Source organism: Amphiprion ocellaris, chromosome 18 (assembly GCF_022539595.1).
Source record: "Amphiprion ocellaris isolate individual 3 ecotype Okinawa chromosome 18, ASM2253959v1, whole genome shotgun sequence".
Taxonomy (NCBI): Eukaryota; Metazoa; Chordata; class Actinopteri; family Pomacentridae; genus Amphiprion; species Amphiprion ocellaris.
Window position 1 is genome coordinate 21755867 of NC_072783.1, and position 17310 is coordinate 21773176.

Here is a 17310-nt window from a genome sequence, read left to right on the forward strand (position 1 = left end):
ATTCTTAACCAGAGATAAACTGAACCAGAGATACAGAGATGAATGAACAGATGGGTAAACTGGGATGCAAAAATGAACAATAAAACATTTCTATTTCCAGATAAATTAAACACAAGGTAAAAGGTCCAAGTCATCAACACATGAATACTGAATACATGAGTATTTAAAGACTCACTGCTGTGTCTTCTCCAGCTCTCCATACAGCCAGCCGTCCTTCTCCTCCTGGATGAGCAGAGCGATGATGTCGCCGTCATCGAAGCTGAGGAGTGTGTCGTTGTTGCCCGCCGTGTGAGGAAAAATGGTCCTGACCCGGGTCCTCCTGCCCATGTTGAGACCAGACGACTGGGATGTGGACCGGGACAGACTGCCGTCGCCGAGGCTGCCCTGGTCTGGAGGCAGAAAAGATTCAAAACAACAGAGATTAGAATTATCACAATCATGTCAGTTATCTGTCAAAATCTATGAAAGAAGAGTAGTTTGCTATTTAGGAAACTTTACTGGTTTACTTTGTAGCTAAGAGGTAAATAAGATGATCGTGCTTTTCTATTTTCCAGTTTTCTTTTGCAGAAATGTCGTAACCATGATCACACAAGAATGGTATTTATTATATATTTTCTAACTCTCCCTTAAAAATCTAACACAAAGGGCTTCCCTGTAGCTCAACAGGGACGGCGGCGGCCATGGGTTCGAGACCAACCTACCGCCATTTACTGCATGTCTTTCCCCCACTCTTCTCCCTGTCTCCACTGTTCTCTATATTTAAGGCTAAAAAGGCCCAAAAATAACTTTAAAAAAAACATCCAACACAATAAGTGAGACAGCAACGCTCCCAAATTGATCAAATCTGAGTGTATGCCAACAAAGCTTGAAAAAACTATTCTATAACTCGGTTTTATGGGACTAGTGTTGCCTGGGGATCTCTAATAATTTGTAAAAATTGTGGAGGTCATCTGTGATCCAAATGTTGTGTGTTTCTGTCACGTCTATAATTTGTAAAGCAAAAATTCAGACACATTTCAGCAACACAGAGGTCTTATGACAAGATCAGCTCCAAATCAGTGTCTCTGTGATTTGGGATGTTAATTTCAATTTTAAATTTTTTTTTTTTTACTTTTTTGCAGATTTTTTTTTGTTGTCTCTGCACTTTTGTTCAACATTGTTCTAATTCTGAGAATTATGGATGCTGTTTTCGTAAATACAAATAAAAGTTAGGGCAACATTTTGGCCGCTTGTTCAGGAGGCTCCTGTCACTACACAGCATGAACACCCATTTGCAGAGAGAGTGAGCTCGAATCCATCAGAAGAGAGAAATCTTCAAGGGTGTTGTGATGGAAAATGTGCATGTCAGCATGCAGTAGGAACATTTTGTTGTTATTATGTGGCAGTCTATGAATATCATACTCATGCATAATGTCAGTAAATTCAAGTAAAACACAGACTTTGCTTATCTTGTCTGAAAAACAGATGTGAGAGGTTATTTTTTAAATCACATGACGCCCCCAGGTAATTGTGTGTGAACAGCTTTTAGGACTGCTAAAATTTAATTCTGAAACGAGATACCTGTTGAGTTTTGATGAATCATGGCAATTAGAGAGTTCTCAGCCATTTGTGGGAGACAAGTATGTTTATTTCTGTATTTCAAAGCCATTATTACCTGAGTTGTGGTCTGAAGAGGAGGTTAGTGGAGATCTGGGCGCTGGGTTAAACATATTGGCGAGTGGACTGATGTGAGCCTTTTGTGGCGGTGCTGGAGGAGGCACCATAGGCTCCCCATTATTCTGAAGAGATGACAAAGGAAATGATTAGAAGATTCACTAATATGGCAGTATAATCTGGCCATATTGTCATCCAAACTGGAATTATTTTCTATCAGTGCAATAATATTTAACAGCCTTTACTGTAACTTATTGTCTTCCCCCTACGCAGCAATAAACAGCTGTGGCCAAAAACACTCTGTGGACTTTAACACAGAGAAGCAACAACAGCACATGCAGGGCTTCCTGTGGCTGACAGCCAACGTATAAAGCCTTGGCACTTTACACAAAAGCATCCATCTGATACAAGACCACAAGCGAGATAAAGTACAAGCAGCAACAAGACAAGATAAGCCGCCACAGGGCCACTTTTTTCCACATTTCCAGTTTGGGTTGTGTAGTATTTTGGAATGCTTTATTCACCGCTTTTATCTGAAGCACCTCACAGTAAGATAACAAAGTAATAATAGCCAGTGAGCGAATAAAACATTTGAAATCCATGCCTCGAGAGCACACATGTCATATTTATGGCTGTTTGGCTAGTTCACATCAGGTAATACTAACTCACCCTGCTGTAGCGCTCCACCTGCGGTGACTGCTCTGGGGTGGAGGACAACCCTTCTATCATGGTCACCACCGTGTCCGGCACCTTGGTGATGTCGCTGCACTTTTCCTGCCAGCTGGGGATCTTCACAGCCAGCATCTCTTTGGCCTGGAAACACCGAATCAGACAGAGCTGGCGTTAAATAGCCCATAATGGGAAAGCGGGACCTGACAGTGCGGGATGTCGGTCTTTGCTTACTTTCTCGTGGAAGTTGCTCATCTGATAGGAGAACATGCAGTGTTTGTCCGCCAGGAAACAGAAGCGCCTCTTTTCTTCCAGTAAGGCCTCTTTGCAGCCGTCGGCGATGAACTTCTGCATGTCCATCTGACGCGACGAGATGGTCTCCATATACTGCGGATGGAATCATAAGGAAGATACAGAAGGGGATTAATGACAATGAGAAAAACATGAGTCATACATTGTATGTTATGCATTTAGAAGATCTCCCATATGGAAACAAGAAGTGCACCAAATGTACACCACACGGGTTTGTAGTCTGAGCAAAGTGATTTGCTTCATGACATTTATTAAAAGGTATAACAGGCCTAAATAAATGTAATGAATAAAAAAATTAAAATATCATTGCTGTCTCTTAGTGTTACTAGTACTACTACTACTAATAATAATCTTGACAACAAAAACGACTACAATAATAATAATAATATAGTTAAATACTACTTCACAACTAAAGGATTGTAGAAAGAAAAATGATTTTTTGGAAAAGAATAAAATAATATTTAAAATGATTGCTTATATATTAGTTTCTGATTTTGCTTTGTTAATTTATTAGATTCATTTTTCACTTTTTTATTTAATTTTACCAATTTATTTGTATTTGTTTTAATTTCATTAAAATGTTTTTATTTACAATTTCTTATTTTATTAATAGTTTTTTGTTTTTTTTCACTTCATGTGTTCATTGTTTTCAGTTCATTCCAGTTGATAACTGATTGTCTGAAGTCAAGTCTGTTGCAGACACTATCGCTAATAAATACATTAACTGGTGATGTTTACATGTGTTTTGATGACAACAGGAAACTTGGAGTTTGGAACTTGGAAGACCAAAAATTAGGTCATTTCAAGTTCCGATGTCTGTCTTTTGAGGCTTGTTGAGTGCAGCACAAGACTCTGACCTGTGGAAACGTGCTGCTCTTATCAGTGACAATAAAAAAGACATGAACAGCCTTAATCATGTTTTTGAGGGCAAAGATTGAGGTCCATAAACACTTCTGGCCTGTTTTCTTTGACCACATGTTCATCTTGTAGTTTAAAGCACCTCAGATAGTTCTGCTTTAACACTGACCTCAGTCAGTCCCTTTGAGTAAACGTTACCTTTTTGGCCGCAGCCTAATGTTTGTGTGCTCAGATGAGATTCACAAATGAAGGCCATAATGAGCTTTGTAATCAAAGTCTCTGTACTTAGCGACAAGTTTATTTGGGTCTCCTGGATCAATCTGAGCTCGGCAGGAGACCAAATCGGTGTACAAGGCGAATGAGTGGACCGGACAAAAGGTAAAAAAAAAAAACTCTTCAAAATGACTTAGCAACCTTCCCTCCATCCCTTTATTCTACACCCACTACTGCCGGTTTCCCCAGGTTGTCATGGCGACAGTAAAACAGTCTGTCTCTAAGGGCTCTGTCAAAGACCCTCCACGATTGTCTGGTTTCATTCTCTCTGTCTGTCTCTCTCTATCTCTTCATTTTCCAGTTTCACCACAAACAACTGCCTAGACTCTCAGCGAGAGGTGAAAGAGCAGACAGACAGGACCGAACTCATCGCTGGCAGCTTATTCAAGCCCTGAGCACGATTATTAGAAAGCTGCCCGGCTGGCCTCGTAGTGCACTGGTGTCATTTTAATCAGATAATGAAAACTCTGCAGAAGGAGAGGCCCCTTCTTTCTGCTCGGCTCGAGAAACAGGATCAACCTCCAACCAGATAAGACAACATATTGTACATTTCTTTTAAAATGTGATCCTGAGTATAGCAGCAGAGGAAAAAACACACAGGATTCCTAGAGAGGAGAAGTCTAAACATCTCTTACACAGGCTGCAATCACTTCTTGACTGTTCAATTAGAGGCTCTGTGTAATTCTCTCAAAACAAACCAGGCTGACACATCATCCATCATCAAACTGAGGCAATGAAAACAGTCAATAAAGCAAAAAAAAAGAGACAGACAGGAGTTATTACTCAGACTCTGCAGTCTCACCAAATTGATTTACAACGCAAATCCCTATTTGAGATGTTAAGACTGCTTATTGATAGCAGACAGCAGGATTTGAACAGCCAATAATGTGCAGCATTTGGGAGCGTACACGCCAACCAACAAACCGAGGGCCACTGAACAGCGTAAAACAAAACCGCTCAAGCAAGGCGACGTCAACACGGACCAGTAAAACTTCAGTCACGTTTGTTCCCTCTGCAGTGCCACAGCTGTGTTTTCAGTGAGTTTTATGAGACCGCATTGCTGTTTATCCACATCTGCTTGTAAAAAGCTGTTATGCATGTCCTTTGGCTCTTGGTGAAAATGTGCGTTACTACAGCAGCGAATACTCAAATATCAAACAACAAAGTGGACTGAAGTGGAAGTTTTTACCATTAAATTAACAGAAAATGCATTTTGATGTTAAATCAGCTTAAAATTTCTAGTTTTAAGTCATTATAAAACCTGATCACAATCAGCATAAAAGTCTGTTTCCCAGGGACTAAAGGTTAAAACTCTCTTTCTGGTAGTTTGAAGAAAAGATAATTACATAACTGCCTTACTTTAGGGTCTCTTCAATGCACGCAGCTAAACAATAAATGAAAGTAATCACTCAAAGGCTTCTTGACTGTAATGGAAAGAATGCTAATAGTGCACAGTGAAGGTTAGTATACACTTCACATCCAACTCCCCCAGACTTCAATGCATTCAGAGTCCCTCAAAAGTAAAACGGCACACAATTCCTGCTGCATAACTCCTTACTAATAGATCACAGATTAACCCGCCGAACCCCAAAACACATCAGCGGGCTTGTAAGGCGTGTTACCTTTTACAAAGCTGTCAAAATTACTCCATTTATCACAGCCAGAAACCATAAAACAGAAAGAATTGTTGGATTTTGAACTTCCTGATGGTTGGTGAATTACTCATCTGTGCCATAATGTCAGGAAACGAAACCAAATCTAAGCCTCAAATAGCAATGTTTCATTCTATGTGTCTTTTTGAAAGATTTGTATTTAAAAAATTAAAAAGCATTTTGCACTAATAGAAAAAGAAGAAGAAGATAAGTATAGAAACAATTAAAAATGCCAGCAGTAAAATATGTATTTTAAATTGCATGTTTTGTGTTTACTGGTTTTATGGCTTGTTTGTTTTTATCTGTATTTTTAAATATGAGAGTATCAAAGTGAATTTCATTGTACAGTGTACAAGGACAATAACAGTGACTTGATTTTGATCATACGTAGAGTGAGTATCCAGTATTGATAACACCTGTGGGCAATTGGAAAAGTGTTGTAAATTTTCATGCAAGAACTTAGTTTTATTACCTTTTATGATTTATGGCATTATAACCGTGTCAAGCTGCACAAAAGACATTTTGGAGTTCTCTCTATTTTTAGTTGTGCTGTTTCCATAAAGGTGCAGGACTTCCTCTTGCAGTGAAAAATGAGCCAACAGTGAGTTCAAATGTGATGCTCAGAAACTGCATTTATCACCGGATTAATCATCAAACGTTTAGGGCTGTAAATAAGAGTTAAATAAGGAACTAGACTGGAAGAAATTATTTCACTCTCAAAAAGCTTTTTTCTTAAAAAAAAAAAAAAAAAAAAAGACGGGAATTAGTCAAGGTATGGATGCGCTTATGTCAAGATATTTATTTATATATTTTAAAATATGGTAGAGATTTGGTTATGGTGTGTTTTGACGTAAACAATTGCTTGAGGTGACAAGAATTTTTTTTATTAAAAAATGGCAAATTAAACTTTTTACTCACAGATGGGTTAAGATAAGAGTTTACTTGTCTTTCTTTATCCACTAGAAATAGATGTAACATTTTGTAAAATTATTATTTTGGATATTGGCTATAAGTCACAAGTCATGAACTGTAAACAGGAAAAGCACTATGAACATCTCTCACAAACTTAATGACGGCAAATTATTTTAACATTTGGTTTTTATAAACATGTTGTTTTCTGGCGATTACTTATGCGACATGTCAAATTAAATCTGTGTTTCTCTAAATGGAGAACTTACTTGCTACTCTTGAATGGTATCATTATTATAACTTTTGCTTCCTCTCTCCTCCTGTGACCCGGAAATCATTTCCCGTCATGGAGGACTTTCCAGTTATGTAAATGCACCTCGAGGAGATGAGGAGGAAGGAGAGAGGAAGCTTTGGGAGAAGCTAAGAGTGAGGAAACACAGGTATATCCTACGTGGAGGTTTTGAATCACCTGGCATGATGTCTAAATGCTGCACATTCCTGACAGGTCGTACAGCTGTTCAGCACGTCATAAGTAACCACTTTTGTTTAAGAATCACGCTATGGAATGAAAGGTTTCTTATTTGACAGCTTCGACACCTTCATCCTTGCATCTCTTTCTCTTGTCCTCACTGGAGAAGCTAACAGCTAAGGTAGAGATAGTGGCACAATAAAAACCAGCTAGTGTTGTGTACAAGGACAAGTCAGCATGTTAAGTCAACAACTAGCTGCCTCACACCGGTTTTGGACATATCATCATCAATCACCTGAGACATTTTTGATTTCCAGTAATGAAACCTCTTTAGTAAGGACTAATCTGACTGGCTGCAGCCAAAACAACCTTATGAGTGTGTGACAGTGTGTGTCTGCGTGCATGCCTACGTTTGTTCAAATTTAGGTGTGTCTGACTTCAATGAAAACAAAGTCTGCTGCTGAACACAGTGAGCTGTCATATAAAGGTCATACTGTACTGCAAACAGCTTTAGACATGTTAGCACCTTTGATTGTTTTATTCAAAAGTCTAAAATCTGAAGTGTTTCCTATCACAGCTGTCTGTTATCACTAATTATCAACACATAACTAGAAAGCAAAAGCTGGAGTTTCAGTCCCATCATGCGTCTCCTTTACACTGGTATCCTGAGAACCATCTCTACATCATGTCACAAGTTGCAAACTTGTCATAATCTTTTCAGAGGCATCAGAGCATACGCATTCGACAGCGTCTTGCTTGAAAAGCCATAAAAATATCAGTGCATGCTCTGTTTTGAAAGTACAGAAAAGGTGGAGTCAGTTTGGTTTCAGCTCTCACCTCATTCTCTTTGATCTCATACTTGGATGAATGCTTTCCCTGGCTTTTCCTCCTGAGCTTCTTCAGGTCTGTCTGAGAGCGTTCCAGGGAGTCTTGCTTCAGCTTGTGCTCTGACTGGTAGCGCTTGAAGGTGGCCTTCAGACAGACATTTGAAAAGAGAGGAAAGGTGAGCAGATCGCTGCTTTTATCACACAAACGCTCCACAGATTAAAAATGTTTTATGTTTTCTACCTTTACTTCCTTTTAATATGTATACAAAAACCCTTCTACATACAGAGAGGATGGGTAGGTATATGCTTGCATGATAAATTGAAGCGTGCTGTACATGACGACACTTACATTCATGTATTTAACATCCATCTCTGTCTTCTTCTCCAGCTCCACAATAATCTCTCGGTGGAATCTCTTGAACTGCAGAGAGAAAAAACACACCTCAAATTCACTGCAACATACATCATCATGGATGCAATGTACAGTTCAGTCACATAACAGTGGAGTGACCTGTTGGAATGTATGATAATGGGTTTCTGAGAGGATGAGATGCCATCAGCGGCGGCTTATCAGCTCGTTGTGGTTAAAGATTTACAACTTTCCCCTCTCGCTGATAAGTTGCAAGCCCAGCCAGGAGAGTTTGCACAGATATTCTACATTACTTCCAAACTTTTCTTACATTAACCTAAGTGCTAGCAGCTGCCATGTTTAAACTGGTCACACTTGACTTCTGTTTACTTGTTGTCACCAGGCATCTGAAGCATTTCACCCCGAGGCAGCAGAGACAGGAATGATTCTGTGGCTTCTCCACTCTTGTCAAACTTTCCTTCACCTTTTTTTTTTTTTTTTTTACAGTGATTTCAAACTCTCTCAAATGAAAGGAATGAGCTGAAAAGGTTGCAGAGGTTACATTTCCAGAGAGGACAGCATGATAAATGGCCAATCTCTGTCTATTATCTGGAGATGAGCTGACAGTTTGCGGCCACAGAGTAGTTCTAGGAATGACAATTGTTCGCCCCAAGAGGCTCAATGGGTGAACTGTCAATGCGCAATTTTTTAATGGCATAATTGCAGCACAGGGAAGACTCTTTTTTTTTTTTTTTACAGCACATGCAATTTATTCCTTTCATTCTTCTGATTCAGGAACAGAAATAAAGAAGCACAGATAAAGTGAACAACCTAAAACAATACAGATGTAGCTGCTAGGAGTCATGATGCCCAATCAAATGCCAGGTAAAGAAGAAAGCTGATCATATTCTGTGTTTTTCTTTGTACCAACAAATTCTATGACCAAAAGCAACAATGTCTCTTGATGCTTTCTGACTTCATGATCCTGTCACACATGACCCTCAAATCAGGCCACATGGATATTTTAACATTTTAAAAATGCTTGGTTGCTAACACCGATCTGCCACAAAATTAAAACCACTGACAGGTAAAGTCAGTGCTCCCTCTACGGCTCAGCAGGGCAATTCCCCCTGCTACACAAAAAACTGCTCAGGAACAGCTTGAGAAACACGACAAAGAAGCCAAGGTGTTGACCCGGCTGTCAAGCCCCACCTATCCTAATCCGATCTAGCATCCATGTAATGCATCAGAACCAGGCCAATCCATAGAAGCCCCAACCTAAAACACAAAAAGATCTGCTGCCTACATCCAAGTGGCAGACACCACAGGAAACCCTGACACGCCACGATGGTCAGAGCTGTGGCACGTAAGGGACCTACACAGTATTAGGTAGGTGGGTTTAAAGGTCCCATATTGTTCCCCTTTTCAGCAAATGAATCAAGTCTTACATGTACCCGCCGTGTGTCTCAGTACTACAAAGATGGTTCACTTCACCATAGTTGTGACACTCCTTGAGCTGTTCTAAAAGGAATGTTTTGTTCCGAAAATCAATGAGTTGCAGCTTATCCCACTTCCCTTTAGTACATCGTCTGCATCTGTGATTGACACCCAAAGCTGTCATTGTTACTCGCTGGGCCTCTTGCTAGTTGTGCGGGCTTGAAGAATGGCAGAAGTAAACATCTTCATATGCCAAAAGCTTTTATTTTACAGCTCCAAGTTTAAAACAACCACACAATGCACAAAAAAATGGATGAATGAATGAATGAATGTATATTTCATGAGCTACTGAGCAGTTACCAGCAGTAGAACCAGACTTTAAGGCGACTTACGTTCTCTTCCAGTTCAATTTGGACCTTCCTGTTAGTTTCTGCAATCTCCATCAGAACCACACCTAGAAAAGACATAGGGAACAACTTTTAGTATTTGAGAAATTGTTGCAAAGCTTTTATGTTAAAAAAAAACAAACACACAAAAAACCCATGATATAGTGCTTTCATATTTTTTGAGTTGCTGGTAGACAGTTATCTTTGGTGCTATATAATTGTCCAGGGGCATTTCTAAGATGGCCGGTGAGCGGCAAGACATAAGGACTGGCTGTAGCTTCTGCTTTTATAGAGATACATAAGAATGGTGTCAAAATTCCCATCAAACTTTCAGCAAGAAACCCAGTAACTGTATTCCCCAAAATATTAAACCATTCCTTTCTGAGATGTTGGTGACAGAAAGCCTTTTAAAATTGGCACACACAGATCCAAAAGCGACAAAAGCTCTGCATAACAAGATGCAGATTCAGAAGGAGATGTAACATATTTTGTGTAAGAGAAGTGTTAACCTTCTTGTATAACCAGTTTTTCATCCACCCTCACATTCATCTTTACAGCCCATATTTTACCAATGACTTATCTCCTTTCAATATTTGAGCAGCTGTCAATAAGTAATCTCTATGAAACATTCTGGTATTGTGCGGTCAGATACAGAACAGTCTCCATTCACAGACAGGCTACAGTATAGCAGAGCAGCATATGACATGAAACAATGGGAGTGAGTCAATACTGTAAACAGAAGTGGACAGTCAGAGCTAAGCAGTTTATAGTGCTACCTCTGTCACAATGGGGTGAAATCTAGACTCAAGGTTTACTATAGGACACTGTGTTCTGGTGAAACCTGCAAAAGCACATACAGATTATTGCTTGTTTTTTTTTTTTACTAGAAAAAATATCTGGACATGTGACCATGTCAGTGTGAGGGAAAAGAGCAAAAATGAAAGACCCACATGGATTTCAACACCTTCAGAGGAGAGTAAAGAAAGCACAGCTGTCCGTTTTGGGGTTTTTTTTCACTAAAAAATCCTTAAAAATTGCCCACGTCAGCACGCTGCACCTAAACACCTCATACACATATGACCCAACACCTGACGTTCCTCCACTCAGAGCAAACAAACGTAATGACCCGCTGATACAGAGCTGCACTTCTGTGATCCAGCAGGCACCGTCCAGCTACAACAACATTGCCCTCTGAAGGTCACCAGAACGTACTGGTAAATGCTGCCTTTGTGTTTTGATGTGGGAGGGTGGGTGGGGGGGAGGACCGGGTGGGGGGTGGCACTGGATGTTGAGCTGTTTGTACAGCCTCAACAACAGACTGCAATAGGGGTGGAAGGGGGGAGGCTGAGAAAGGCCGGGAGAGAGGAGGGGTGGGGGGGAGGTGGGGTTCAAAGAGGCCTTTTGTACACCTGCAGGTTTCACCTTTGGGGTGAGCAAGGTGTGAAAGGTACCTGACGGGAGGGTAAATGCTACTGAAAGTCATCGCGGAGGTGCATGAATCTGTCACATGCACAACTCAAGCACGGACTGGAGTTGTGAAAGACATACAAAGTAGTAAAAAAATGTCAAGAACTGGCACTTCTCTTCATAGAAGGAGCTCAGGTGTATAAAATACAACCCCACTCTGCACTTTCTTTAACATCTACTGGACTATTACTGAAGTTCATCACCTTTAAAGATCAACAACAGCACAAGGCAGCTTTTTCTCACTTTATCTTCTCTCCTATCTCTGTCTCTTGCTAGTGATTTGCTCTCTTTTGAAGATTTGAAGTACCAAGATAATCTAATCTCCTCTAAACTATTTCAAATAACAGCGTTTCTCTTACGCAGGTTGAAACAAGGTTGATAAAAGATCCTTGTGGAAAACTACAGCAACCGTGATTCATGCATTAGACCTATGATTCACAATTAGAAACACATTGTCTGTTCTCTCCTTCACCCACCCAGTTCACCTAGAATGTATCCCAGAGTGTATATTACAGACACTACATCCTACAACTAGTTAAAATTAACTTTGACATTTTCATCAGACGCACTCAGCTTGCTAGTGTGAGCACACAGCTTGATGGATGTGAAGATAAACTGGATAAAAATCATACCTCAACTATCTAAAGTGGAAACTAAATTTTAAAAATTAATTTTCTTGGTGTTATGTTGTAATATCTGACTGGTAAATTTAAAAACTGGTTCTGTTGAGACCATTAATTCCTGTGTGTGCTTTGTGACAAATGCCTCTTTTACAAGGTGGCGTCCACATTCTCAGCAGGTGACGTTTTTATGAGATGGAAATGCCCTTTGTGCCAACACAAACCCTGCCTATTTGGTGATAGATAAGAAAGCAATATGTGGTGATGCTGGTAGGGCAAACACAGGAGGCTGACCTGTTGGCATGGTTCCTCTTTATTTCACTACTTTGCCTAACTCACAATGCTCCCTCTATTCTGCAAGCACACACATGATCTCTTGTATGAACTAGCCCTGGACTCGTCACTAGTTATCGTCTTATAACAGTTTCATCACTGAGATGCATCACTGGGCTTGTCTACGCAGGCTCATAGGGTCTGTGATGAAACACATCCACCGCCTGTGTGAGTCAGAATTGAATTATATCTTAATTTATACACATTCCAGATGGAAAGAGACTGTGTTTGGAGGTTGCCATAGATAAGCTACACCCTTAATGTTATCATCATGATGTCAGCGTGATTAATGCTAAATCCACTGCGCTGTTAACACATCGAGTGGTAACTGTGGTTAATCCACTGTACCTGTGGACTTCCTTATGACAGACTGTGTTTTAATAAGGACTGAGATCTCAGTAAGTCATCTGTCATCCAGAGTGGGGGAAGAATATCCAGTCATCTGGTCTGAAGATTTTTAATGTTGCTGATAAAGCAAACAGCTCCGAAGACTTATGACACTGGTTAAATAAACAGCTAATCACATTTGACAACTGCTGCCAAAATCATAATATTAATGAAAGCTCTAAAATAACTAATAAATCGACCCTAAAGTGAGCACAGTTTGTATTCTCCGAAAAATAAAAATATACTTGAAAACTTGGAAACAGTATTTGTTGATAATTTACTACCAATAACATTGGCCAAATTTGGCCTATGACAGATAAATCAATAGACCATACTAGTATATGTTGTTCAATATGTGCCTAACTTTGTGGAACATAATTCAGAAAACCCTGCTTAGGGTAAATTTAGAAAGTGGCGTCATCACATAGTTTGCCCGGGAGTGCCTCCGACTCCATTGTTCTCAATACTTTCAGCACTGTTGGCAGCACATGCAGCAGAGAAGATGGTGGTGCGGAGTCAAGCAGTGTTGTTAAGTTGTCACCTACTTTGTGAAATACACTGCTGAAAAGTTAACAACTACCCCATAATTTTGCCATTTCGATGCAACACTAACAAACTGTACGTTTCCAGTATGGATATATATTTGGGATACTCGATATTTGCTTGGGCCACAAAACTCCAGTATCAGTTGGGCTATAATCAAAAGCTCCAGAAGAACTAATAAATGAACCTCAAGATGAGATTTTTTTTCATCAACAACCATTGCCTGAACTCAAACATGCAGTCTAAATTTGACATATGAGATACTGGAACCATCACATGGATACTGCAAACATTCAGTTCATACACAAATACTAGTACAAAATTGTGTAAACGACAGTGGATGTGCTTGGAGTGCACTGGGTGGCACATTGCGGACATTATTACCAATCAAATATGCCACTATTGAGTACCGATCATTAGTCTATTTCACTAATGATGATCAAAAGCGACCTTTTTAGCTTTGTATTAATTTAATGTTGCTTAATGGTTTAAACATCTCCGGTCATCCAGAATGTCTGCAGTGGATCAATAGCTGTGAAAGCTGCCATAACACAGAGCAATGACCTGCAATCTAACACAGCACATGACATCATTTAACACTACAGCACATAAAACTAAATGCAGGCCTAAACATTACCGATAAATCTCAATATACGCAACACAACAAGCTGAAGTGAGCTTTAAAAAGCTTAGAGACATGAGTAAGTGAAGCTTTGAGGCACCAGCTGTTACCTCAGATGAGGAAACTGTGAACAACTCAGTTAAAAAGTTTGTATAGATGGCATTTCCACTGAAAACTGGCTGAATTCTATAACATCTGATAAATGACTTGTGGTGCTGTGAGAGCACAAGAGAGGCCAAAAAGAATCAGTTGTTATTTTTGTGCCACAGCGTTCAAAATGCTCGAGTGTCATGGTTTAGTGAGTGATCAGTGAGCCTCTGGTCTCTTTAGAGGTCCCTCTGAGGAAACTGATGGTCTGCCGGAGGGCCTTTAGTTTAATGGTGGATGCAGAATGAGGGCCTCAAGTCGAGGATCATTAGAGAGCAGCCATAACTCACTGAACAATAAGTCGATATGAAAACAACCTCCTGTGTTTTGCTTCTTTTCAACAATCACTGACTGGTTTTGGGAAACAATTTGTGTCTGTGTAGCTGAACCTCATATTTTGGTGGTTAAAATCTGTTCCGAGATACATTTAGGCGTCATATTTCAGTTAATTATCCTCAGCAACTTCTATCATGAACAGTAAAGCTGAAAATTTCTACTTACTCACATTCCTCGTGAGAGTTAGATAGAAAGATATCCCACTTTTGTGTGTTTCTGTATGCTATATATGAAGCCAATGTTATGTTAGCTTAGCCTAGCATACTGGAAGAAGGAGAATACAGCTAGCTAGCATGGCTCTGAGAGTGAAAAGAAAAAGTTTGTGAAGTTAAAAATAAAATGTGATGTGTGTTTAATCAAGGAATTAAAATACTTTTTTTTAACCTCAATGCTAGAGTAGCCATCCTGTATATAAGCTAACTGTCTTCTGCCTGTCACAGCTAAGTTAATTAAAAGATGGAAGAGGAATAACTCTTCTCATTAAACTCTTCAACAAAAAAACAAGTTCACCAATGTTAGCCACAACTGCCAAACTTCCTGCAACATTTGGGCAATAATGACAAATTTACCACTACCGTTTTGCAGCAGACATGTTCACTGGGGGTTTGCCAACATAGTTTGCAAAAAAGGGCTAAACTTTTAGTAACATTCTTGCAACAAGTTTGCCATTAGTGTCAAACATGCCAATCCACATTTGCCATGAATAACATTGTCTGGAATATTTATTTTTCCAGGTGTTTACCAGGCAGTTTCCTTGGGGAATATTGGTGCAAATTTGCATCAGTTGTGTTTACTTATGCAAATCAGATTTATGGAAACTTGTGGTGGATTTCTGACTGATTTGTTTACAAGTGACCTAGTTTGCCATAAGTTTCCACAAAGTTAGCCAGAAGTCCACTACAAGTTTGCCACGAATCTGATTTGCATCTCAAAGTATGAGCTTGCTGCTAATATATAGCAACAGTGCCAAAGGTTAATTGTTGTAAAGGTCAATGCTTGGAGGGATTTCATTGCTCTGATTTTCCGAAGCACTGCTAACATCACGTATTGTCATACAGTCATGTCAAACAATCATCTTAGATGACTAGAATGAGACTTTCAAGACGTACAAAGATGATGCATGTACTAATTTTAACAAAAGAACTTTTCACGCCTTTAAATATAATTGGCACAAGGAAACCACTATTACCAGTGTAAAAAAAGAAGAAAAAAGGGAGATGTAACAGGCTTTTTCCACAGCAGACAGTGTGGCTGCTGGCTCACTAGCATGACTTCCTAGGACACTTAATGAACTGAGTCATCATTAATGAAATTTGCATCACATCTGCTGCTCCTGCAATGGAAAATCAGAATGTGCATCATGGAAAATATCACCTGGCTCAAATACAAACTGCATTATTTGTGATGGAGACATTTTCATCATTGTGAACTGACTTCCTCCTCCATCATTTTCACTGAGACATTAGAGAAAGTGAACTACCAACAGCAAAATGGACCACTGGAGTGTTTCAGAGACAGAGTTTGCATTACAAAATGGTCTTTCTTTTGCCAATTTAAAGCAGGGAGAAAAATGAGGGAAGTTGCATTTTGACTTTTGGGAGGCAGTAATGGCTTTGTGGCCCTTCTGCTGATGCTGTCTTGTCTGCTAAAAAAGATAAATTCCCCATCATGTACTGTGTGTCGTTTCTCGAGAGTAAAGCAATGCAGTCCAATAGCTGTAAACCAGACGCCTGAAATGTCACCAAGTCTTATTAACCATGACGTCAGCTGGTCTTTGGAGGAAATGGCTGTCTTCAATAGCCAAAACCCTCTTACAAAAGCTATCGGCGGGAAACACTCAGCAGTCTCTCCGTTCTGAATCCTTATTCTCAGGAGGGGAAAAAAAAATCTGTCTGGCTGACATTACCATTTTTCTCATGCTGACAGTGTACTTCAATATTTCAAAAAGCAATTTCGACAGAGGCTTGACAAACAGTGCAGAGAAAAGGTGGAAGGGGTGGGGTTCATGCTATTCATTCTTCAGTAACATTTTCAGTCCTTCAATACCTGCTGCTTTTCAGAGTGGAACACCAACTCCCTGTAGAGTTCAGTCATTTCTGCTTTATGCATAGGAAGTTTATAAATGTCTGCCCATTGAAAACCACACGACATTTAAACATACAGACTTAAACGTGGCATATAGCAATTTTTTTATACTGTTTCACTTTTGTGAAAAGATGAAACTTAGCTGTGACTGTTGTGTAAAGGCAGCTTTCTTACATGAGCTGTCTATAGCAACTGCAAGTAAGATTGTAACTGCAAACGAGTTCTTAGACTTGAACTTTGACTTTGACTTGAAGTACACATTGCAAATTAATAACATTTTTGTAAACTAAAATTTCCATTTTTTAACAGTTCATTTATTATAATAATATCATTAAAATCAGTAGCTGCAGTAGCGTATTAAATGGCCACAGATGGAAGGAGATATCTAATAAAATAGTTAGTATATGGCATAAAATCTCATGAATGTCATACAGAGGCCGGCAATTATTCTAATTTACTCACATAACTAGTTGATGAAGTTAATTAACTATGAACTACCGAGCTGTTTCTATTACATTCTATTTATTTATTCTATTTAACAGAAAAACTGTGTTCAAAGAAAAACCAATTACGTAACACCAACATTTAAAAAACACTGTGAAAAAAGACAGTTCCACAGAGGGAGCAGATGACAGTCCTTACGTATTATAAGAGTAGTTGGGAGAACAGTTGGAATCGCAGGGCACAACGGAAAACAACTCTAAAACAAACATGCCTCACTCAAATCTGACAGCTGGGTTAAATGCGTATTTAGAGATAGAAGAGGCTGTATGTTGTTGACACTGTTCCCATTGTTCTGAAATCTTTTCAAACTCTTCAGATTTTTCCCTCATGTTATAGGATGAGTATTGTTAAAATGCAACCCTTTCTGACAGTTTAAGGAATTATACCAGTGCCTCAGCTTCCAGCATCATACAAGTCTAAAAACATTAACCTCCCTTACTACAATAGATAGAAGAAAAAGGAAATAATTAAA

The 17310-nt window shown here is 39.4% G+C and overlaps 1 protein-coding gene across 2 annotated transcripts in view; it reads right to left on the reverse strand.

Annotated features, from left to right (window-relative positions):
• The window catches only part of baiap2l1a (BAR/IMD domain containing adaptor protein 2 like 1a), a 37834-nt gene that overhangs the window by 12539 nt on the left and 7985 nt on the right, over positions 1-17310 (reverse strand). For both annotated transcript variants that reach the window (XM_023295017.3, XM_023295015.3), the window contains exons 4-10: positions 9801-9862; positions 7972-8043; positions 7633-7767; positions 2557-2709; positions 2323-2466; positions 1655-1778; positions 176-389 (exon numbers count right to left, since the gene is read on the reverse strand). In XM_023295017.3, coding sequence (XP_023150785.2) covers positions 176-389; positions 1655-1778; positions 2323-2466; positions 2557-2709; positions 7633-7767; positions 7972-8043; positions 9801-9862 — 904 coding nt within the window. The remainder of the gene's footprint in view (positions 1-175; positions 390-1654; positions 1779-2322; positions 2467-2556; positions 2710-7632; positions 7768-7971; positions 8044-9800; positions 9863-17310) is intronic.